This window comes from Leptonychotes weddellii, chromosome 4 (assembly GCF_054177405.1).
Source record: "Leptonychotes weddellii isolate Sample4059 chromosome 4, ASM5417740v2, whole genome shotgun sequence".
Lineage (NCBI taxonomy): Eukaryota > Metazoa > Chordata > Mammalia > Carnivora > Phocidae > Leptonychotes > Leptonychotes weddellii.
This window is the reverse complement of record NC_138372.1, coordinates 10,663,453-10,687,089: the sequence shown is the minus strand read 5'-3', so window position 1 is coordinate 10,687,089 and position 23,637 is coordinate 10,663,453. Positions and strand designations below refer to the sequence as shown.

General features: G+C 50.9%; 2 protein-coding genes across 4 annotated transcripts in view; one reads left to right on the top strand and one right to left on the bottom strand.

The window, feature by feature from the left end:
• Positions 1–3,099, top strand: part of ZBTB17 (zinc finger and BTB domain containing 17) — a 30,841-nt gene extending 27,742 nt beyond the window's left edge. The window contains exons 8-12 of the mRNA XM_081816828.1: positions 28–185; positions 460–590; positions 904–1,113; positions 1,229–1,318; positions 1,401–3,099. Coding sequence (XP_081672954.1) covers positions 28–185; positions 460–590; positions 904–1,113; positions 1,229–1,318; positions 1,401–1,684 — 873 coding nt within the window. The 3' untranslated portion in view covers positions 1,685–3,099. The remainder of the gene's footprint in view (positions 1–27; positions 186–459; positions 591–903; positions 1,114–1,228; positions 1,319–1,400) is intronic.
• Positions 3,042–23,637, bottom strand: part of SPEN (spen family transcriptional repressor) — a 95,328-nt gene continuing 74,732 nt past the window's right edge. For all 3 annotated transcript variants that reach the window (XM_081817545.1, XM_081817543.1, XM_081817544.1), the window contains 8 exons: positions 22,789–22,902; positions 21,673–21,786; positions 20,681–20,781; positions 6,391–14,527; positions 5,464–5,973; positions 5,105–5,299; positions 4,671–4,829; positions 3,042–4,237 (listed from right to left, as the gene is read on the bottom strand). In XM_081817545.1, the coding sequence (XP_081673671.1) occupies positions 4,106–4,237; positions 4,671–4,829; positions 5,105–5,299; positions 5,464–5,973; positions 6,391–14,527; positions 20,681–20,781; positions 21,673–21,786; positions 22,789–22,902 (9,462 nt within the window). In that variant the 3' untranslated portion in view covers positions 3,042–4,105. The remainder of the gene's footprint in view (positions 4,238–4,670; positions 4,830–5,104; positions 5,300–5,463; positions 5,974–6,390; positions 14,528–20,680; positions 20,782–21,672; positions 21,787–22,788; positions 22,903–23,637) is intronic.

Below are 23,637 nucleotides of genomic sequence, written 5' to 3'. Positions count from 1 at the left end.
GGGGGGGGGTGGGGGGGCGCGGGGCGGGGCTGGTGCCGACGCCTTCTCCCGCCCCCGGCCCCAGGCGAGAAGCCGTGCCAGTGTGTGATGTGCGGCAAGGCCTTCACCCAGGCCAGCTCCCTGATCGCGCACGTGCGCCAGCACACCGGGGAGAAGCCCTACGTCTGCGAGCGCTGCGGCAAGAGGTCCTGGCCCTCCCCCCGCCCCCCCGCCGCCCCCCCGCACGCCCCGGGCCCCACGGGGGTCCCTGGCAGCCCGCTCGCTCGGGGAAGGGGGTCAGGAAACGAACCTAGAGCTCGCTTAGCAGCGGCCCGGCTGCCGCCCGCCCAGGCACAGGTCCCCAGGGCCGCCTCGATCCAGAAGAGGAGGCAGGAGGCCCCAGCCCAGCCCCCCGCCCCCCGCCCCCGCACCTCGGGGCTCGGGCCGTTCGGTGCCAGCCGCTTGCTCTGCGCGCCGCAGATTCGTCCAGTCCAGCCAGCTGGCCAATCACATTCGCCACCACGACAACATTCGTCCTCACAAGTGCAGCGTGTGCAGCAAGGCCTTCGTGAACGTGGGGGACCTGTCCAAGCACATCATCATCCACACCGGTGAGCTGGTGCCCGCCTGCCCCATCCGGCCGTGTTCTTGGGGGCGGGGGTGGTGGGAAGGGAGGTGCCTGCAGATCCCAGCTTTGGGTGCCAGTCCTTGCTGCAGGGGGCCTGGGAGGTCCAGTTCCAATGAGGACCCCATTTTCCTAGTTCCCAGAAGGTGCGGTGGCCGCTGGAGGCTTCTGTGCAGCCCTGGTGGCTGCCCCAGAGCACTTGCTGCTGGAAAGGACAGGGTTTTGGGGGAAGCTGGAGGCCACTGAGGTCCTCCCCCCCCCCCCCCAACGGCAGGCGAGAACCTTGCCTTCCCCCCCAGGAGAGAAGCCTTACCTGTGTGACAAGTGCGGTCGTGGCTTCAACCGGGTGGACAACCTGCGTTCCCACGTGAAGACTGTGCACCAGGGCAAGGCGGGCATCAAAATCCTGGAGCCCGAGGAGGGGGGTGAGGTCAGCGTGGTCACCGTGGATGACATGGTCACGCTGGCCACCGAGGCACTGGCGGCGACGGCCGTCACTCAGCTCACAGGTGCGGGCTGCGGGCAGCAGGGGGTGGTCACGGGCAGCTGGCCTCCGCGGTGGCCGCGGCGGGGCGGGCGCCTGAGGCCTGAGGCCCTGCGGACTCCGCCCGCCTTTGCCCGCAGTGGTACCAGTGGGGGCCGCGGTGACCGCCGACGAGACGGAGGTACTTAAGGCCGAGATCAGCAAAGCCGTGAAGCAAGTCCAGGAGGAAGGTGAGAGGGGCCGCCCGGAGTGTGAACACAGGTGGACCCCGAGGGCCGTCCCCATCCTGACCACGGCCCCCACCTCCCACAGACCCCAACACCCACATCCTCTACGCCTGTGACTCCTGTGGGGACAAGTTCCTGGACGCGAACAGCCTCGCGCAGCACGTGCGGATCCACACGGCCCAGGCACTGGTCATGTTCCAGACGGACGCGGACTTCTACCAGCAGTACGGGCCGGGCAGCGCGTGGCCGGCCGGGCAGGTGCTGCAGGCTGGGGAGCTGGTCTTCCGCCCTCGGGACGGGGCTGATGGCCAGCCCGCTCTGGCAGAGACGCCCCCCACAGCCCCTGAATGTCCACCGCCTGCGGAGTGAGCGGGCGTCCCTCCTTGTGACTGTTTATTTAAGGATGGCCGGCACCCTAGATCTGAGACGGGTGGCCCCGTTCCCTAGAGAGAATAAATTCGATTATTTTCTAACGCTGCCTATAGCTCCCTGTGGGGGTGGGGCGGGGAGCTGGCAGAGCTGTGGCCGAAGCCATGGAAGGGCTGCCCCTCCCAGGCACCAGCCGGCACCGACCTGTTCCTTGGCCAAGCGGCCAGGCTGTCCCTCCCGCAGAGTGGGACTGGTGCCTCTGGACCGGTCTAGGAAAAAAAAGCTGGCTTCCTTGTCCGGAGTCGGGGTGTGGGCGGCACGCTTGGGGCCAGAGAGACCGTGGCTCCGTGCACCCCATCCCCTCATCCAGTCTCCCCCTTGGGCTTCTCACCTGTTCAGCTTCAGGACCTGCGCTCCCCTCTCCGCCGTGGAGCACAGCTGTGACCCTGCTCCCCCTCTGCCCAGTTGGGTTGGCTTACCAGGATCCAGGCACCCCAGAGAGAGCCCAGCTCAGAAGCCCGTTCAGCCAGAGCGGCAAGGTAGGCAGAGAGCCAGGCCCAGCGGGCCACGGGCCCAGTTCTGTTGGGCTTGGGGAAGCAGGAGGGCTCCCCCCTCACTTCACAGGATCAAGGCCGAGCCAGTGCCCCGCTCTTTCGGGAACATTTATTTGCCCTCAACCGATGGAGTCTACGACCAGGCTGAGGGTCAGAAACGCGTGGCCAGGGGCTTTGATGGGGGGAGGTGGGGGACACGGCCAGCAGGGGCCGTAGAACAGCTCATCCTTACCCTCCTCAGGAGGGAGAGCTGACGCCGTCCCTGCCCCTCTACAGTTTGCTCCGAGCAGTTGTAATCCCTCCCTCAGAGATGGCGCCACCTCCTCACTCCGAGAGCCCCGTGATTCTCTCAAGTGAGACCATCAACTCTGTGGTCCTGTCCCCACACCCCGCCTCCCCAGCTTGTAGTGGGTCCAGCTGCAGGGGGAGCCGGGCCCAGTCGCCCCACCCTCCTTGCTGGCGCCGGGGCAGGCCTGGAGGAGGACGGGGCAAGAGACGAGACACCAAAGTTTGCCTACGAGGTTTCAGAGTTTGCCTGGTGGGTGGTTCCCCCGGCCCCCTCCTCACCCCCCCCCCCACAATCCAACTGTGAAGTGCCTTCCACGTTACCCGAGAACAAATAAGTTCGGTCTGTGGCAGAAACCTCTTTTGTACGAGATAACATGATGCTTGGGGAGGATTAAGTGGCAGGAAGGGAGCAGGTCCCATGGACAGACTGGGGGAGGGAAACAAGCGGGATGAGAGCCAGCTGTTCCCATAAGCAAAGGACCCTTGGTCCTCCCAAGTGACAGTCACATCCACACTTGACGTGTTTTGTATTTTTTAATAAAGTTTGTAATCCAATGGACACACAAAACAAAACTGCGCTGAGAAAACCAGTTTCATAAATTAATAAGTGTTAGGAAGTTGGGGGGGGGAAGAGGTCAAGGTAACAGGAAGGGGGGAAGCCAGTCTTTTTTGTACAGTCTTTTTGTGTGTGTGACACTTCCAAATCGCGGGGGCAGGGCCCGTGCTGTAACGAAGCGCACTTATACAAATGAGTGACAATACAAAGTCTGAGTATGAAAATAAGATTCTTCTCTGAAAACACATTTTTGGCACAGATTAAAAAAAATGTATGTCAGGGGAATTTGATTTTTTTTAAGTCGGTATTATATATATTTATATATATTATATATTTATATGTACACACATCCCAAGTTCCGTATATCCCACACCAGGAAAGAGAATCCTCCTGTCTGCTCTTTTTCGATTGTAAACTATACATCCGGGTGAATCAAAGATGGTGGCGGCAGGAGAACTGAGAAAGGTGACACATTCAAATGAACAAGGGGAAGGGCGGGGTGGGGACAAAACAACCCAATGAAATGTTCCTTGACCCCAGTGTTTCGGCAGAAACCTGATGTCCTGCGCTCGAGTCCTCGATGTGTGTGTTTCAGGTCCACCAAGACATCCAGAGTGTCACAGCCTGTCTTCACTGTGCAAAAGTCCAAGTCACTAATTTAGTGCAAAGGCAGTTCTGTTCTGTTTCTTAAAAACAAAAACAAAAAAATTAATTCCACTGCCCCGTTCCTTTTCTCCAAAAAGAGGAGAGAGAAACCCAGCCCCAAGGTGTCTGCAGAGTCCATCGGGGGGGTGGTCTGTCCTCGGGCTAAATGTCATGTAAACACACAGGTAGCAGCACCACTGCCCGGAGGGGTCTGCCCCCCTGAGCCTGGGGGGGGAGCGGCCTCGAGGGCAAGGCTGGCGGCTGGCAGTGGAGGACGTCCCCTTCGGCAGCTGCTTCCTCCACGTGACTGGGGGGTCCTGGGTTTACTTTCTGCTGCAGAGCCTCGGGGAAATACACCGAGTGGCGGCCATCAGTGGCTCACACGGAGGCGATGACGATCATGAGGTGGGGAGAAATGTTGGAGACGCTGGCAAGGAGGTCGGGGGCCAGACGGGACAGGTGGCTCTCGGAGAACTCGCAGGGCGGGAAGATCTGCAGCACATAGGCGGGCTGGGGGGGGGGGGGGTGGACGAGAGAGAAGAGTGGGATCCCCGGTCTCCACATCAGCCACCCCACTGCCATTCTTGAACCTTCCCAACTGGGGGCCCAATACACCGAGCTCGGGTGAGTCCGTTTCCCCATCAGCTAATGCCCCCGGGACTGTCCACCAGGAAGAACCTAGGTGTCAGCAAACTAGCCACCTGAACGACCCTCCGGGGGAGCCTCCGCAGCCCGGAGCTGAAAACCTCTGTGGTCTCAGCGGTCCCGCCCTGGGTTAGCTCCAGGATGGGCCACGGGGGCCCCACCTCTACACTCCGCTCGAGTCCTCTATCCAAAACGCCCTTCTGCCCACCTCGGAGAAACCCCTGGACTCCTCGGAGTCGGCACTGGTAGCCCGATTAGACGGCTGACCAGCCTGACCATGTGTGGACAGTGGGCTGACCTGATTGGAGCCAGGGTTGGGAACGTTGATGATCCCTGCCGCCTGCTTGGCCTGCAGATAGGTGATGAAGGCCGCCTTGAGGGACTCGGTCTGGCTCACGACATCCTCCTGGTCACGGCCGCAGGGCAGAGCCAGCAGCAGACAGTAATCTGTCTCCACCTGTGGAGACAGCAGCAGCTGTCGGTCATCCGGGGCCTCCCCTCAGGACAGTGGCCCCATGTGGAGGCCTGTCCGACCAGGGGTTCGGCTGCGGAGTCCACAAAAGACGCCCCCCCCGCCCCGCCCTTAAAGTCCACCCAATTTGTTGACTGAAAAAAAAAAACGGTTTCTGAGCCTAGAGGCATTTTACACCCCCGCCGGCGACAGAACGCGCGGGGCAAGCCACGTCCTCCCTCATGGGCAGGGCAGTCGCTCGCCTGGGCCCCTAAGCTCACCGTCATCCTTCGGGCAACCCCTTCCAGCTGTGAGGCCTCCAGCCGCATCCTCTGGGCGATCCTCAGCGGGGGGCCTCCTTCCGACAGGGGCAGAGACCGATGGGCCAGAACATTGTTGCCAGAGACAAAGTGGAGCTGCACGGCAGCTGTGTCGTTCTTGAGGGCCAGCAGGCCCTGCCACACGATGGGGTACTTCTGCTCTCGGGGAGACAAACAGGAAGTAAGCTCCCGGCTGCAGAGCAGAGCCATGCTGGACATGGCCCCAGACAACAGCTTACTGGTCTAAGTGGGGACCTTAGGACCTTCAACACAGCGCAAAGCTCGGGGGGGAGCCGGGGAGGCCCCCTGCCCAGGCTTACCTTCAGGAGCTGGACCATATCCACAGGCCTCTGGGAAGTCAAGTGTGGAGAAGAATCTGGTTTGGGAGCGGGCTGGGCTTCGGTGTGCGTCAGAGCCAGTCCTGGAGGGGTGCTGGGGCTTGAGGTTGTGGGGACAAACAACGGCTGCTTTGGGGCAGCCTGAGCAGGGAGAGGGGCCGGGAGGTCAGGCTTCATGGAGACGGACACGGGGGAGGGGTAGGAGGTCTGGCTGGTTTCTGCCTGCGCCCTCTGAACCTGGGCATGAGGCTCGGCTGGCCTGGTTGCAGGTACGGTTGGGAGGCGAGGCTGTTCTACTCCTGTCTGGGTCCCCTTCGCCTCCTGGGAGACCTGAGGCATCTTGCTGCTTGGTGGCTGGCCCGGCTGGCCCGGCTGGCCGAGCTGGGAGGGCTGCGTGGGCTGGGCAGGCTGTGCGGACTGCACGGGCTGGGCCGGCTGTGTAGACTGTGCAGGCTGAGTGGGCTGCAAGGGCTCACCTTCAGGAGCTGGGCCCTAGAGTTCGGCAGGGGAGAGAGGAACGGAGAGGAGAGCGTGTTACACACGGCACCCTGCCCACCGCCCCCCACCCCCACCCCACTCCCCAGCCATGGGCTCCCGGGCAGGGTCAGCTGCAGGCACCCCCTGGAAGTCAGGCCCACAGCAGTGATCCTCTTGGGCACTCAGCATTGAGGGTTCCGGGGAGAGGTCACCCGCTCACTCTCCCCCACACCCCTGCAAGGAGGCACCGGCCCCCATCAAGTCCCCCCAGAGAGCGCCTTCCCGGGTCTCGGCCCTCTGCACGGTGATCGAATTCCCTCACCCTGCAATTTGGGGAGCGCCTCTTTAAACTCACAGAAAGGGCGACACGTGTCCAGGCCGGCGCTGGTACCCCAACCAGCGCAGGGAGCGACGCGGCAGCGCGGCACTCACCTGAGCGGCAGCCTTGGTCCGAGGAGGTAGACCGATGGAGGCGGCGGCCGGAAACTGAGTGTGCGTGAGCTGAGCGGGGCCGTGGTAGGTGCGGATGTCTCCGTATCTGTACTCCTGGAACAGCTCCCCACTGGAGTGCACGATCTGCACGCCGTGCGTCACCACCACAGGTGGGGTCAGAGGCAGCCCCTGCAGCTGGTTGCTGGGGGTGACCGTGAGGATGCGGGCCTCCCCGTGGGGCGCGGGGGCCGGGGCCGCTTTGGCTTCCGCCGTCTTGGCCGCGTCTTTCCCGGGCTGCTGCGGGACCTTGCTGGCCGGCGGCCCCTTCACCACCCCGTCTGCCGCCCGGGGCTGCTCGCTGACCGCTGTCACGTGCGGGTGCACCATGATCCTCACGTCCCGGGGCACGGTGTAGGGGTGCAGTCGGTACTCGGACTGCATGACCAGCACCTCCGACTGCACGGGGGCCGCAGCCCGAGCAACAGGGAGGTGATAATGCACTTCTTCCTCCGGAGGGTGCTGGGGGGCCAGGGCCGGCACACCAGCCGCGGCCGGCTGCGGTGTGCCCGCACGCTGCGGGGCCCTGACCTCTATCTGCTGGGGCTGCAGAGGGGCCCGCGGCGAGTGAAGCGTCTCCGGCCGGATGCTGTAGGTGATGCTGGGCAGCGTGGGTGTGTTCATTCTCACCTCGCCCTGGGACAGGTGGCTAAGGGACACAGTCTGGGTGATGCTGTGGGGCGGCATGATGACAGACTGCTCCGGGTGTATGCTGGAGATGAACTGAGGCACAGGAATGCCTGCCGCCAGCATGACCGTGGCGTTAGTGGAGAGAGCCGTGGACGTGGTGCTGCTGGGGTGGCACGCTCTCGGGAACGGGGATGGAGCAGGCCCACTGGGTCGAGGAGAATGGGCATCTGGCTTTGTGGCTGCCAAATGGGAGACCGTTCGATCTGTCGGGGTGCTGGGCCCCGAGGCGACGTGGTTCACTTCTGCAGGCAGCTTGCTGGGCAGAGCAGGAGGGTGGTGGGGATTGAGAGCGGACCCCAGATTCGCTGGCTGGAGGACCTTGGTCTCTATTTTGAGGGTGACGGGGTCAGCAAGCTTCTTATTAGTGGTGACGATGCTTGGGGTGAGGACCAGCTGGTTGTGGACCAGCACTGGGGGCGTGTTTATGCCCTGGGTGAGAACCTTCACCGTACCACCCTGGGTGACAGGTGCGGACACGGAGAGGTGGATGGGCTCGGGCTTCTCCAGGGACGGACGGTCAGCCTTCACAGATGAAATCACGGGAGACGCGTTATACGTCTGGGCAGTCAGTACCAGAGTCGAGTGAGTGGCCACGTTGGCAAAGCCCGAAGGAGCCTGGGGGCCCTTGGGCGAAGGCTGTGACGGGGCCACAGAATCAGGCTTGACCTGGGACTTGGACACCGACTGCTGGAATTCGATGTCCATGGCACTGGCCGGGGGGATCTGGCTGATCTTGGCGCTGATCCGCTGCGGGCCTTCCGTCTTCTGCCCCGAGTAGCTCAGCAGCACGACCCCTTCCGACGTGTTCACACGCAGCCCAGCGCCAGAGCCCGCGTCTGCCGGGCGGTCGTCGATCACAGACATAGACCCTGGGTGGAACCGACTGTTCTCGTTAGCGCTGGGTCTGGGCTTGCCCTTTGCCGACGGCGTCACCACCGCGCCTGCCGCCGTCGCCGCGCCTGTGCTGGTGGCGGTCGCGCTGCCAGAGGCGGCAGTCACCGCGCCAGCTGTGACGGTCACCGCGCCCGCAGTCATGGCGCCCGCGGCGGCGGCGTTCACCGTGCCCGCGGCGGCGTTCACCGGGGCGGCGAGCACGTTCACCGGCCCCGTGAGAACATTCACTGGCCCCTTGAGGACGTTCACGGGGCCGGCAGGAGTGTTCACCAGGCCTTTCAGAGTGGCCACTGAGCCCTTCACAGGGCCCTTCAGGGCATTCACGGGGCCGGTCAGGGCGTTCACGGGGACCAAGGAGACGTTCACCAGGCCCGTCAGAGCACTCACCAGGCCGGTCAGGGTCTGAGGAGCTGGCTTTGCTAGAGTTATCTTTTGTGAGTTCTCCAAATCGATGCTCACGGGCATCCGGCTGATCACAGAAGTAATTTTGGGAGCAATGACTGGAGCCACCTTTTCCTTTTCCGCGGCTACTGGAACCTCTGGGGCCTGTGTGTCAGAGGTGTTGGGTGCTGGAGCTGCTGGTTTCTCTTCTAAAGGTGGCTTTTTGGGCTCAACTGGAGGCAGGTTCGGTGCCTCATGCAGGCAAGGGGCAGCGCTGACAGGCTCCGCAATGGCGGCCGTGACACTCGTGGAAGTGACGCCAGTGGCGGAGACGTATTTGGGGTCCATAAGGATCTTCCTCAGTGTACTGGAGCTGGTGTCAATGTCGGAAGCTTTTGTGTCTGGGGGAAGAGCTGGAGATGGGGTGGACTGAGCCCGAGGCTCCTCCTGCCTGGTGATCCACTCGGTGACCTTAGCAGGGGGGCTCTGGTGTGGGGCCCCCCCAGAGGCAACAGGGGGTGGGAGCTTTGCTGCAGTTACCGAAGGGATCGTGGGGGTGGGGGTGCTTGAGTCACTGGGTGGGGTCACGGGGTCACTTTCAATGATGGAATGCACCTTGAATCTGGCTTGAGGTTCATCCTCCACTGGTGCTGGCTGGGAGGGAGGGGGAAGGTCTGGGAGCGCAGACACTCTGGTGGGAGTCTCCTCTTCAACGCCGCTTTCTTGGGGCAGATTCTCAACGGATGGAGTCTCGCTTGGGTCCGAAGCATAGGACTCAGGCGGAGCGGACTGGGGCTTTTCTCTCTGCTGCTCTTCCTGTGGAGTTTCTGGGGGTGGCACTGCCGTCCCCTCATCTGTAGCAGGACTCTTGCATTGAACTTGGTCAGGTTCGGGGATGTGGGTCTCTGCAGTGCCCCCTGGTTTCTTATTTGTATTCCGTTTGCGACGTGATCGACTTGACTTCTGGCGGCCTTTCTCTTTCCGAGCAAGAGTGACTTCTGCTTCTTTTGAGCCTTTGGCTTCTGGCACTGGCTGGGAGGTCCCGCTGCTGTTCCCCCCAGCTTCCTTGGTATCTGCTGGGTCTGCTGAGGGGTCAGGGGCACTGGCTGGTGGTCCAGAAGATTCTGTAGCAGCTTCGGTCTCCAAGATGCCAGACACGGCCTCATCGGTCTCAGGCTCCATGCCCTCCCCAGGGGGCTGCGGCGCCTGAGAGCGGGCCTGTGGATCTGTCTGGGATTCGGCGGGGTAAGGTGCCGCTGCTGGGAAATTCTCTGCCTCCCCAGAAATGTCGTTGATGATGGAGCCAATGGCCGCAGCCAGTTCTGTTTCACTTGCTTGGTGTGCCGGCTTGTCCCCGTGCTCGGTGGAGAGGCCCTCTGGCGCACCTGTGGCCGCCGCCTTGAAGGCCGCGGAGGCGGCCTCGGTGAGCTTTGCGATGTTCTCCACGGCCTGCTCCAGCTCCGTCTGCTTGGCTGACTGACTGGATTCCGGGGGCGGCGCAGAGGCAGACACACCTTCCTCCTCCTCCGCTACCTTGTCCGGAGGGGCCGGATCGCTGTTCAACTGGGATGATAAACTCCCTTCCTTCTGGGGACTCTCGCTCTTCTCGGCGGGGCCGGCCACCACCTCCGCTTCCTTCTCGCCCGCCGCCACACTTGGACTGACACCAGTGTCCACGCTTTTCAGATTTGCAGATCTGTCCACTGCTGACCTAGAGTTTCGAGATCTTCCTCTCTTTGACTTGGAGTTTTTTTCAGGGGCTGTTTTCTTCTCCACCACTTCAACTGCGGGGGCTTCTGGTGCATTTCTGTCTGTGCTCATTTCTTTTTTCTCACGTTTTTGTTCACTTCCTGCTTCTTCTTTATCAGCCTTGGATTTTGTGTTATTTTCTTTCGCGCTTCCTTGGGGACTCACCTCAGCGGCCGCTTCCAAACGTTCAGCATCTCCTTTTGGCTCATTTTTCCCCCTTTTCCCTTGTGGGCCACCAGCAACTCCTGATTTTTGGGCTCGTGGGGACCTCCATCCCTCAGCTGGTTTGAGTGTCTCAACTGGTTCTTTCACCTCGGTCTCCTCATCTTCTTCAGCCCGACGGCGGGTTTTCGGAGGCCTCCCCCTCCTTGGGGTCGTGGGGACCGCTGCGGCCTCCTGCAGCTCTCGCTCCAGTCTCTTCCTGGTCACTCGTGGCTGCTCCATGGGCTCCTTGACGGGAGAGCGGCTCTCGTGGTCACCCATGGTTGCATAGACACTCCTCACATTCCGGCGCCTCGTTCGGCTGAGGGGCAGACTTGGTTCAGGGTGTTCTGCGTCTGCGGCTGAGTTTTTAGAGGCGGTCCTTGTAATCTTCTCTGCCTCCATCTTCAACTCTAAAAGCTTCTGTGCTTCTCCCCGAGGAGAACTAGACCGCTTAAGCTTCTCCCGGTCTATGCGCTCGCTCTTCCTGGTGACAGGCTTCTCCACGGTACTTGCTGCGGCGGCCTGAATGGGGGTCTTGGAACGCTTGCTTTTGTTTGGCTTTTTCTCTTTCGTAGCAACTGGAGGATCAACCTCAGTGTCTTCAGAAGCTTGAGGCTGGACCTCAGGGACAGCTTCAGCTTTCTGATTTGCACTAGGCTCAACATTAGCAGCTGAGTTTGGCTTTTCCACTTTTGGCTCATCAGCTTCCTCAGGCTTCTGAGTTGGTTTTGAAAGTGGTTGGGTACCATCAGGTTCTGGCTCTGTGGTGACCTCTACCTGGGAAAATGAGGCCCCGGGAGTTGGAGGCTTGGTGTCCAGATAAGGCAGCCGGTCAGTGGATGAGTCCTCTTCCACAGCCAACGGAGCCCCAGCAGCATCTTTACTGGTGTCCACCCCGGAGGGCAGGTCGACCTGTTGGGTCTGCTGCACAGCAGTGGCAGCCTGCTCAGACACAGGCTTCGCTTCTTCGGAGGTGGAGGCCGGCTCCCTGGGCTTCTCTTCTGTCACCAGAGGCACCTCCCCTGCTTTGTCGCTGGCTATCGTCTTCTCCAGTGACGACGACGCGGACTCTGGAACTACAGCTGTGACAGCAGGAGGCCCAATCGGAGGGGGAGTCTTCAGTTCTGACTCTTTACTCTCAGAAGCAGATTCTGGGGTCTCAGGAGGATCCTCAGTATCTTCCTGTTTCTCAACCTCTTTGGGTTTTTGGTCTTTTTCCTTTTCTTTCTGTTGCATTCGTGTGAGTTCCATAAATCTGCTATGGAAAAGAACTACTGGCTCTTGAATCAAATCGGCTGTGCTGTTTGCTCCATCAGATGTCTGCCGCCCATACAACCTACCAGAAATGAAGTCTGATTCTTCATCTTTTCTCTCTAGATGCTGCAATCGCTTGGAATCTTGTTCAAAGATTGAACTGTGTAAAAAACGAGATGCAAATAACTCTTGTCTTTCCTGCTCTTCTTCTTTATGATCATCTTTTTTATCATCCATTTTTCCTTCTGAATCAGTCCGAATTTTCTTCTTTTTCATGTACCAGGATGGAATAGGTCTTGGAGCAGAGTCAACCTTTTCTTTATCTTTGTTGTTTCGAAAATTAGCAAAACGAGAGTCCCAATCAAGGAAAGACCAATTTTCTTCTCGAGATGAAGAGAGCGATTTAGCTCTTTCAAGCAAAGCCTTGGTGTCTGGTGTGATTGTCTTATCCAATGCAAAAGAATAAAATTTGTTCCTTTCTAAAGAACTAGAGAGTCTTTCATCTCGCTCACGTAGTTTGTCTTCTCTGTCCCTCAATAAAAAAGACAGCCGAGAACTCTCATATAAAGCAGAGGCTCTGGGTGAGTGCAACTTGTGTTCACCATCTTCATCAGAATCAGAAGGCACCTCACCAGGTTCCAAGTCACGTACAGACCTCTTTCGAAGGCTCTCTCTCTTAATTATGCTATTTGGGAAACTCACGTCAAATCTGCTGGCATCTTGTTTCATTTGAGAATCCCACCGATTTAGTTCATCTTCAGAATTCAAGACAGAGAGCTTTATTTTGGCCATGTCTGCCATCTGTTCTCTCCTGCTAGAATCATAAGGATTAAACTTTAAGGACTCTTCTCTGACTGTTATGTTAGAATAGGGGAGACCTTTTTCATCTGCCTTAGGAGACCCTTTTACTGACATGAGCCTAGGGGAGCCCACAGGGTCGTCTTCCTCATGGAAGGAACCATGCCGGATACTGGGAGAGCCGCCAGTCCTTTCGGAGTCTTCACTGATTTGGCGTGAACTTCTGTAATTCCTCTCTCTCTTGGTGCAGGTATCAAAATCAATGTGGTCCATCCTTTTCTTTTTGCTGGGAGGAGAGTCATCAGTGACATCTTGGGGGGGTTTGCCTACCTCGTGAACCAGACTCCGTCTTTCATATTCGTCTACATCTTTTTTAGGACTGCCAAACTTCTCAGACTTGGCAATTTCCATCTCCATCTGCTGTTTTCTACGACTCTGCTCCATTTGTTTTCGGTAACTCTGCGTGTGATCAATATCAATGCCAATTTTTTCTTCAGTATTTACTGAATGTGGTTTCTCTTGGCTTGATTTACATTCAGGTGTCTCATCACGAAGACTGCAATAGTTTTTCCTAATATCTTCTCTCTCTGGTCCCTGATCATCTAATAACTGCAGCTGTTTGAGTTGTGGTTTTGAGGGAATAGGTTTTTTTGACTGGATTTCTTGATTTTCCACAGATTCGCATACCAGTTCTCCCAGCCTCGCTTGCAGGTCTGAGTTGGGCCTTGAGCCAGTCCCAACAGAAACACTGGCAAGCTCCTGACAGTCTTTGGGGCTGGGAACAGCATTAAGTCTGTCTAGTTTGATTTTTTTAGATTCTCGTTTAAGAATTTCTTTCCTCACAGGCTTTCTTTCTGACTCTCCTTCCCTCAGCAGAATGACATCTCTAGATGATAGGTCAGGCTGCTTTTTTAAAAGGACCCGAGCGTCCTCCAACTCTGGACTACTTTTCTTGACTTCTGATTTTTGCCTTTCTGCTTTCAGATTGGAATCTGCAAAACGCCTCTTCCTTGCTTCCAGTTTCTCCAAATCTACAGCGCTGACCCCGTCAGCAGTCTGCTCTGGTTTTAGGTGCTTCCTGGGCTTAAGCCTACCTTCCTTATCTACCACTTCGATGTGGCTAGACAGTCCCTTTTCCTTTGGCACTTTCATTCGAACAGATTCCAGTTTAGACAAGTCAGACTTTGTAGGCTCCGTTTGACAGACCTGAAGTTTCTGATCTAGGGCAGAAGACTTGGCATTGTCATTATCAAGCCTGGCTTTCAGCTTTTCCAAAGAAGTGTGGTCAATAACTTTCCCCTCTTTCTCTTTCACTCGAGTCAAAACCACACAGGGCATGAGCTCCAGGCGGTTTTTTGCTATTCCTTCTTTGTCAGCTTTCTCTCTGCTCAATTTATTAGAACTCCTTGATTTTTCAGGGCTCTGTTCTCTCTCATTTTCTTGGTCTGTCTCTGAAGACTGAGAACTAGGGGAATGAACTTTTCCTTTTCGTTTCTGCTTTTCAGTTTTGTCCTTTTCCACTTTTTCCTTCCTTATTAAGCGTCTCTCTCTTTCCATTCTCTCAGGATCGAAAGTCCTTTCTTTATCTGTCTTTTCATTTTTAGTATAGCGTTCCAAACGAGATTTGTCAAGTTTATCATATCTTGGAGGGGAAAGTGAGCTACAGCTCCCGCTCCGGTCTGAGGATCGGCTGTAAATCCTCCTTTCAGAATCACTTGGCAACCGCTCCGACTGTGAGGGAGATGCTCCAGGACTCTGTGGGCGTCGCAAGTGCACTGGGCTCTGACTGCGCTCAATTGGCCTCCTCTCGTGGTCTCTGTCCCGGTCAGACTCAAACCTTTCACGTTCTCTCTCTCGTTCCCTTTGCCTGTAACTGTACTCCCGAATATCTTGTTCATAAGGATCATTTCTGTAATCCCTGTATTCTCGAGGATCATCATAGTATCGTGATTCATAGTAGTCTCCTTGGTAAGTTTCCCATTCTGAATAAAATTCTCTCCCTCGGGCTGGATAGTCCCGTCTGGAATCCTCAGGATATGTGCCCGGAGTACGAACATTCTCATAATATGTACGATCTTGGCTATAGTCATAAGATCCCCTTCGTTCCTCTCTACCAAATACGAAAAACAATGTATTAGTTCTTTTGTTTTCTTATCATTGACACATTAAATCACACACAAGATGACAAAGTCCTGCTTCTAAAAATCTTGGGTGCCTGAGTGGCTCAGTCAGTTAAGTGTCTGCCTTTGGCCCAGGTCATGATCCTGGGGTCCTGGGATGGAGCCTCACATCGGGCTCCCTGCTCAGTGGTGAGTCTGCTTCTCCCTCTCCCTCTGCCACTACCCCCTCCCCCGCTCATTCTCACTCTCTCTCAAATAAATAAAATCTTAAAAAAAAAAAATTTGCCACTGTTTACTCATTAGTTAGAAGTGGACCATCCAATACCATCCGTAGCCACAACCCACACGTGGCTATTGAGAACTTGAAATTTGAGATGTGAATACAGAATACACACTGGACTTGGTAGATTTAGTTTAAAAAAAAAGAAATTCTTCAGTAACTTATTTAAATTGGTTATATGTTGAAATAATATTTTAGACATACTGAGTTAAATAAAATTAATTTTACCTTTTCATTTTTTACTGTGTCTACTAGGAAATTTAAAACCACAAATTTAGGTTGCATTATGTCTCTACTGGACAGCACTTCCGCCTTTTTTATTCTTTTGGTTGAGGTGTCATGAATGAGCACTAGTATTCAACAGTATCACATCCCCACATTTCTAAGTCTTTCGTAATTACTTTTCTGTCAAAAGATATTATCACAACTTGGGAAACATATGCATTATAGGGAAAAACAGAATAATTTAGCTGAAATCCTCTCACCTACGTGACCCACATGATACTGATAATACTTCTCAGTTCACAATTAAAAAAAAAACACATTGGGGGGGGCCAGTCTCCCTCGGCTATCTCCTCAATTGTAAAATGGTGGTAACCTTTCCTCATAAGGCTCTTAAGAAGATTAAATAAGATTCTGACATACTGTGAGGCACATCCTTGGCCTTCAGGAATGTTACTTTTCCCCAAGCCACCACCTGAACACAAGCTCTGTAAGAGGATTTCTCAACTGTGAAGGAACTGACCGTGGTTTTCTCTTACAGTGACCTACCCATGGGCATTCACAATAGGATTAAATGTACACACAAGAACATGTCTGATGGATAAAATGAAATTCACCCGTAACACAGACCAATTCTTTCCCTTTTGCTCACTCTCCACTTCTGTCCCCTCAAGGTCATACACTCTATACAGCACTGCCATCAGCGGCTTTACTGAAACACAAAGAATTTAGAACTTAAGCCCCTAAAAGGCAGGAGCTTTTTTCGGGTCTTCTTGTAACAGTGTTAGGCTCATAGGAGGCACTCAAGTATCTGCTGGAAGAATGAACCTTAGAAAAATATGTCAAAGCTACTACTGGGTGATGCTCTATCCCGCCCTCCACAGCAAATGAAGCATCTAAGACTGAACATTCAAACACTGGAAGCATTAATAAAACATTATTGTATGTATTTATACAGAATTTCTCAGTCCAAAGAGAACATTTTATGGTACCTCTGTATTACTTTAATTGGATTCAAGATGATCTTTCTAAAGTTCCACAGGAATCAGATTCTTTGCCTAAATAATGACCAGCTACCTTAAAATAAATGTTACTAAGCATGGAACTCGGCTAATTTAATTCATTGCCAGCATAAATATGAACTCCAAGGAAGCATCTTTTCATACATAAAGGTAAACACACTGTATGCTTTCTAATATAAAGTGATTAAGACACCTAGAATGGTCACTGGCTCACTGCCCACATTAACAGTAGGCTTGGGGCGCCTGGGTGGCTCAGTCGGTTAAGCGTCTGCCTTCGGCTCAGGTCATGATCCTAGAGTCCCGGGATCGAGTCCCGCTTCGGGCTCCCTGCTCAGCGGGGAGTCTGCTGCTCCCTCTGACCCTACCCCCTCTTATGCTCTCTCTCTCTCTCAAATAAATAAAACAAAACAAACAAAAAAACCCACAGTAGGCTTAAAATCATACTATAAAAACAGTCTCAGGTATGTTTTAGATTAATCAAACTAAAACTATATCCAAAAATGTGAAGTCACATAAATCAAAGGCGTACGTGTAAACATTAGTGCTGGAGCGCTATTCAGTCTAATGAATACTGATCTGGCACGTATTTTGCTGGGCCCTGACCACCAAAAGAAATGAGTGCTCCTGCCCTCAAAGAGAGCCAGGCAAGCAGGAGACAGTACAGCTGCACACTTGTACCCTGGACAAAAGGGTCTCCAAAGAACCTGGAAAAGCCAGGTGTTGACATAACTCTGTTCACATGACTGCACAATATCCCAACTCCCCTAAGGAGGTGGGAAATTCACCTAAAGCGTAACAGGATCTTGTAAATTCACCTTGAGAATCATTTTGGTAAAGTGTTTAAAGCTCAATGCACTAGCAGATAGGAGCCCTGGGCTGATCTCCAGCCCACGGTCTTGGCCTGTGACCTTATCAGCAAAGTCATCTAGTCTTCAGTTCCTACCAAAAGTAACACAGGAGAAGAGTCACGGCCCTACCTCTCTGACACAGTATTTGAGGGAATAAATGAAATGCTACTTTTAAACTGCAGTACCCTATGCAAATCGGTCACTGCATTCCTGAGCTAAGCTATCATTAGAGGTAAAGCAGTTTTTTCATTCATGCATTAACTATCCAGTGGGATGACTTCCTTCCACTCTATGCAAAGGGCAAAGAACCTCAAGTTCTACTGCAAGGAATTATTCCATAAGCACAGCCATCTTAGTGGCAAATGGGGCAAAACGGAGTCACAGTTAAGTCCCACATCCTCCTGCTTCCTACATTAGGAGATAAACTCCATTCAACAGGAATAAATAACCATGGGTAAGAACGAAAGAACAAAGCCAGAGCCAGATCACTAGTAAAATGAGTGAATTTAAGTGTTAACATACAAAAATGAACACCCGCACAGCATTACCCAACCCTCACAAGACCCTATTCTCTGAAAAATATTTAATGTATGCACAGAAGACCTTAAAGGATGTTTTATGTCTCAGGTGTCACTAGACCACCAACACACTTTCCACTAGCTTATGGGGAAGGATTCCTATCAGCACTTAAAATGTTAACAATGCCTTCAAACTGCTACTTGGGGAGCCAGGATGGAAAACGTTTTTCTCTCTCCACAGACCCACATATTCTCCGATATATGCACATGCACCCTCCCTCACACACACATACACAAACCGGCAGAGGAAAGCCTTGTATCAAAACTGACTTTCTGGCTAAAGGACTGTGGATTCATCTACTGGCGAAAAACTATCAAATCCTTAGAAGTTCAAGCTTTTGGGAATTTGGCTGTAGGGTACATTTTTCATTTAAAAAACCTCCCCCCCGGGGCGCCTGGGTGGCTTAGTTGGTTAAGTGACTGCCTTTTGCTCAGGTCATGATCCTGGGGTCCTGGGATCGAGTCCCACTGGGGCTCCCTGCTCAGCGGGGAGCCTGCTTTTCTCTCTGCCTGCCACTCCCCCTGCCTGTACGCTCTCGCTCTGTGTCAAATAAATAAAATCTTAAAAAACAAAACAAAACCTCCTCAGGGGTGCCTGGGTGGCTCAGTCGATTGGGCGTCTGCCTTCAGCTTGGGTCGTGGTCCCAGGGTCCTGGGATCAAGCCCCACATCAGGCTCCTTGCTAGGCGGGGAGCCTGCTTCTCCCTCTCCTCCGTGCCTGTGCTCTCTCTCACTATCTCTCGGTCTCTCTCGCTCTCAAGTGGATAAATAAAATCTTAAAAAAAAAAAAAAAAAATTAAAAACCTCTCCAGGGTATATGTGCTATGGTGAACTCTGTGTATTGTGTAACACTGATGAATCACAGACCTGTACCCCTGAAACAAATAATACATTATATGTTAATAATAATAAAAAAAAAATCACTAACAATCTAACCACCCTGAAATAGATACAAATGCTGCTATATATAAATTTATGTATGTGTATGTACATATATGTATTCTATGTGTATGTGTATACATATCTTTCCAGTCTTTTTTCTTTACATATATGTACTTTTGTTTTATAAAATTGGGTCATACTGTACCCTACTGCTTTATAACCCACTTTAAAAACTTTCATTAAATCATTATTGCATTATTAAATATTTTTAAAGAAAAAGAATGCAAGGGGGAGCCTGGGTGGCTCAGCCATTAAGCGTCTGCCTTCGGCTCAGGTCCTGATCCCAGGGTCCTGGGCTCGAGCCCTACATCGGGCTCCCCGCTCAGTGGAGTCTACTTCTCCCTCTCCCTCTGCCTGCCACTCCCCGTTTGTGTGTTCTCTAATAAATAAATTAAAAAAAAAAAAAAAAAGAATGCAAGGATGGTTTAACTACAAAATTCAATCAATATTATACACCATATTAATAGAATGAAGGAAAAAACACATGATCATTTCAAATGAAAAAAAAATCCAGCACCCTTTCATGATAAAACAAAACAAAAAAACCAAACACCTTATCAAAGCAGGAATAAAAGGAAACTTTCTGAACACAGTAAGTGTATGCGAGGGCACCTGGGTGGCTCAGTTAGTCTGCCTTCAGCTCAGGTCATGATTCCAGGGTCCTGGGATCAAGTCCTGCATTGGGCTGGCTCTCTGCTCCATGGGTAGCCTGCTTCTCCCTCTCCCTCTGCCCGCCACTCCCTCTGCTTCTGCTTTCTCTCTCTCTGTAAAATCTTAAAATAAAACAAAACAACAACAAAAAAAAACACCAACCCCTCCCCAGGGCCACCTGGCTGGCTCAGTTGGTAGAGCATGTGACTCCTGGTCTGGGGGTTATAAGTTCACACCCACATTTGGGTGTAGAGATTAGTTAAAAATAAAATCTTTAAAAATAAATAAAAATTAAAAAAAACTTTCCCAGTATTCAATGACTGCCATACAATATTCCACAAGGAAATGACTCAAAAAAATATATATACCCTCTATGACTTTAATAAAAATAAAGTGGCAAGAACAGGCAGTAAAAAGGGAATATATTCCACAGGTTTCTGGCAACACAATCAGGATCTGACTCCTACTTGTTGTAGACCCCCCTTTTATACCTAAACCAGAGTGTCTAAAGACATTTTTCACACACAGCCTTTTACCACATTATGTACAGAGGTGGAGATCCAGTGGTGACATTCCAGGAGACTTAATCACAGAGGTGTGTCTGGACAAACAGCTTGACCATGTGGATGATAGTTTCCATTTTCAAATGTGATCGGCTATTGAAGCACTTGATGACACTATGTTAGGGTGTTTTAATATATTCAGTCTAAAAAAGAGTCAATCATCAGTTTGGGGACAGTTCTAAGCTAACAGAGATAGCCTGGTCCGAACTATGAGACTTAAAATGATTCGGAACTGCAATGTTTCCTACAAGCAGCAGGAAAAAAAAAAAATCAAATACTACATAACCATGACCAAAAAAATTAACAGGAGTAAATAAGGTTTCCTTCTATATTGCTGAAGTTACCAATTTATATATGCTTTGGCTTACTGATTCACAAATTCTTTAGAAGATTCAAATTTAAAACAAAGAAAGCTCTTGATAATCTTTTTCAATTTAAAAAAAAAAAATTTTTTTTTTCTTAAAGTAGGCTCCATGCCTAGTGTGGAGTCTAATGCGGGGCTCAAACTCACGACCCTGACTGAGATCAAGACCTGAGTAAAGATCAAAAGCCAGAGACTCAATGGACTGACCACCCGGGGGCCTCTCAATTTTTTTTTTTTTTACTAACGGTATGAGCACATGCACAGTAATAATCTGGATGTTGTCATTACTAAATATACAGGGCACTTAGTTTGCAGTGCTCTTCAACATGTTATCATATTTAATTTAAAACTGTTAAGCAGGATGATTTGTACATAAAGTTATAACCTAGCAAAACGGTAACTCTTTCAAATTCTAGGAGCATTCAGTGAGAAATGTAGTCAGCTTAACCTAAATCCCACGAGCCACATGAAAACAGAATTCATAAAAATAAACCTGTGTTTCTATATGAGGGGATAAAAGGAAAGGAGTTTTTTTGGGGGTAAGTGTAGAAATAAGGGGTGAAAAATAAAATGTAATCCCATCTAAATTTGATGTATTTGGTATTTTAAAATCCAAGCTATGCTGATAGGTTTAACATACATACCTTCTTACTTGGGGAAAAAAAATACATACCTTCTTTCTGCTAACATTTCATAAAAGTCTCTAATATCTTGACCAGATTTTTCCATACAGTGATAAAATGCCAGCTGACTTTCCCGATTTGCAAAGTCCACCTTAAAAAGAAAGAATAGCAGGTGTTTGATTCAAGTTTCAGGTTTTCAAGATGGAAAGCATTATTGAATTTGAAAATCCTTCCCAACATAGCCTTCTGGATAAACTTCAAGAGCAATCTGTCTCAACTAAAAATAGTCCTAACTGAAACTATATTTTGTTAACGTGAAATCTCTCTCAAATTCAATAGAAATCTCGATACAGAAGTATAATTTAAGGTCTCAGAACCCAATACTGAAGGAGTGGAAAAGGCAAAATGGAAAACTGAAACAATACCTATCGAGAGTTGCCAAATAATCAGATCAACTAAACCCAGAATCTGTGTTAGATGTAAATTTGCTGGAACCACAGTTAGAACATAAAATAAAATATGGAAGAACATTTAAACTTCACTCACAGCTGGACCTCAGAGTCATTTAAGCCTATGATACCCATCATCTTTCAATATCTTATTTCAAAAGACTCGTTTCAATTTAACCATCATAGGTATTAAGTGCATAAATTCCTTCAAATTATCATGAACAGGAGAAGAGGAAGAGAGGATCATTCAGGAAGCTGGAATGAGTCATACTTTGAGCTCCTGGGCGTGCAGGTACCCACACGTGAATGTGGGCCAGCCTGCACCAAGAGCATACATGTAAGCATCAGGTACCTGGAGTGTAAAGAAGCACATTTCCTTAAATGACATGATTTTTAGGGAAAATTCTGTGGCTAATGACCCTGTGGCCTCAAGTAGCCAAGTATACAAATAGTAATATTCCCTTTAAAAACAGGACATACACTGCATATCCTATAAACCACTCCCCTTGCTGGCCACCTACAAAATGCATTATTAAGAGGGTGGGATCTCAATATGATTTTGTTTCACTTCTGTTTAAAGTCATTCTGCACACCTTAATTTTATTCCCACCGATTTTCCTCCCCTTGGTCTCTTTTACAGCTGCTTGTGCATATTCAATTTCATTGTAGAGAACCAGGGCCATGCCTTTTAAGCGGTCAAACACCACCTATAAAAAACAACAACAAAAAAACAAAACAAAAACCAAATAAGAGCCTCATCCACTAGACTTAAGTGTCAGTCCCAAGAAAATCCTAAGTCTCAAGGATGCTGCAAAGAAAAAACATATTTATATATTTTTTATTCTAGAAAAAATATCAGGCTTTTCCTGGTGATTCATGTTGTAGTGAAAACACACAATAAAAATGTGGAGGGACTGTTTACAATTGTGGATATTGTGGCTTGAAGTATATCATGCCTTTATTTTGTTTTTCTGTATTTTATTTTCCATGTTGACTGAGTCCTGTACTATACTCAAGTAAGCATTCTTATAGTTCTGGCTCAAAAAAAAAAAACCACACCCTTGAAAGAGAGAAAACGATGTAGAACACTGAATCAACAATAAATTTCAGTGAATTCTGGTTATAAGTAGAATTCTTAACTTAAAGCTGCTGGATTTTTTATTTATGCTAGCAGTCTTTATGATGTGTGTCTCTCCAAATGACAAAAGCTACACTGAAAGAAATGCCGTGCCCACCACAGTGTGAATCTGCTCTTAAGGAGTTCAAAGCTCTCCTTTCACATAATGGAATGGGGTCCAGAGACCCTCCTCCTGCTGGGCACAGGTATGTACATTACCAACATCGGTTAGATGTGTATTCTGTTGTATGATCGTCCCTTTAAAGTCATCTTGTTTTTTTAATGAAGTCAATTACATATTAATGTGAATATAAATAGACTAATTTTAATGAGATAAAATTATAAAAACCCCTAAGAAACATTCTATTTAACAGTATTATGCAAATTAGTTTCAAAATTAATCTTGGCTAGTTCAAAATAGTTTTCCAAAATACTTCCTCATATCATAAGCTAACAGACACAGATGCCCTTCTATGACAAGTTATGAGTGATTAAAGAAAATGTCAACACTAAAACTTGGGGCTGACAGGACAGAATACCGAGAATAGAAGTCAGAAGTAACTTGACACCAACACCAAAACCTCCCACTTACCTTTACCACAGGCCCATATCGGCAGAAATGTCGTGTTAAATACTGATCCGACACGTTTGAAGAAAGCCCGTCTAACCACACGCAGTTTGTAGGCATGCTTTTTCCAAAACCCAGCTGGATAGGAGAGGTGAAATTTCTATTAGTAAAGTCACCAATTATTCAACTACAGATTCTGAAAAAGACCGGTCTTCTGTAGGAATCTTATCGACCATCATCCCAAAGGGCAACCATCTGGTTAAAATCAAATAGAAATTTATATAAAACCAATTCTGCCAGGCTAAGCAAGTATTAATTCATCACATTTTAGTTTATGGACTCCAGGCACTTAGCTTTTTTTTCTCCTCCCAGATTTTATTTTTTATTGTTATTTATTTTTAAAGATTTTATTTATTTATTTGACAGAGCACAAGCAGGGGGAGCAGCAGGCTCCCTGGTGGGGCTCAATCCCAGGACCCCGGGATCACATGAGCCGAGACGCTTAACCGACTGAGCCACCCAGGCAGCCCTATTTTTATTTTTTAAAAGATTTATTTATTTACAGAGCACCTGGGTGGCTCAGTAGGTTAAGCGTCTGCCTTCAGCTCCCGTCATGATCCGAGGGTCCGGGGATTGAGCCCTGTGTCTGGCTCCCTGCTCCGCGGGGAGCCTGCTTCTCCCTCTCCCTCCCCCAGTTTGCACTCTCTCGCTCGCTCTCTCAAATAAAATTTTAATTTTTTTTAATTTTTAATTTTTTTAAAGATTTTATTTATTTGACAGAGAGAGCACAAGCAGAGGGAGAGGAAGAAGCAGGCTCCCCACGGAGCAGGAAGCCCGATGCGAGACTCGATCCCAGGACCCTGGGATCATGAC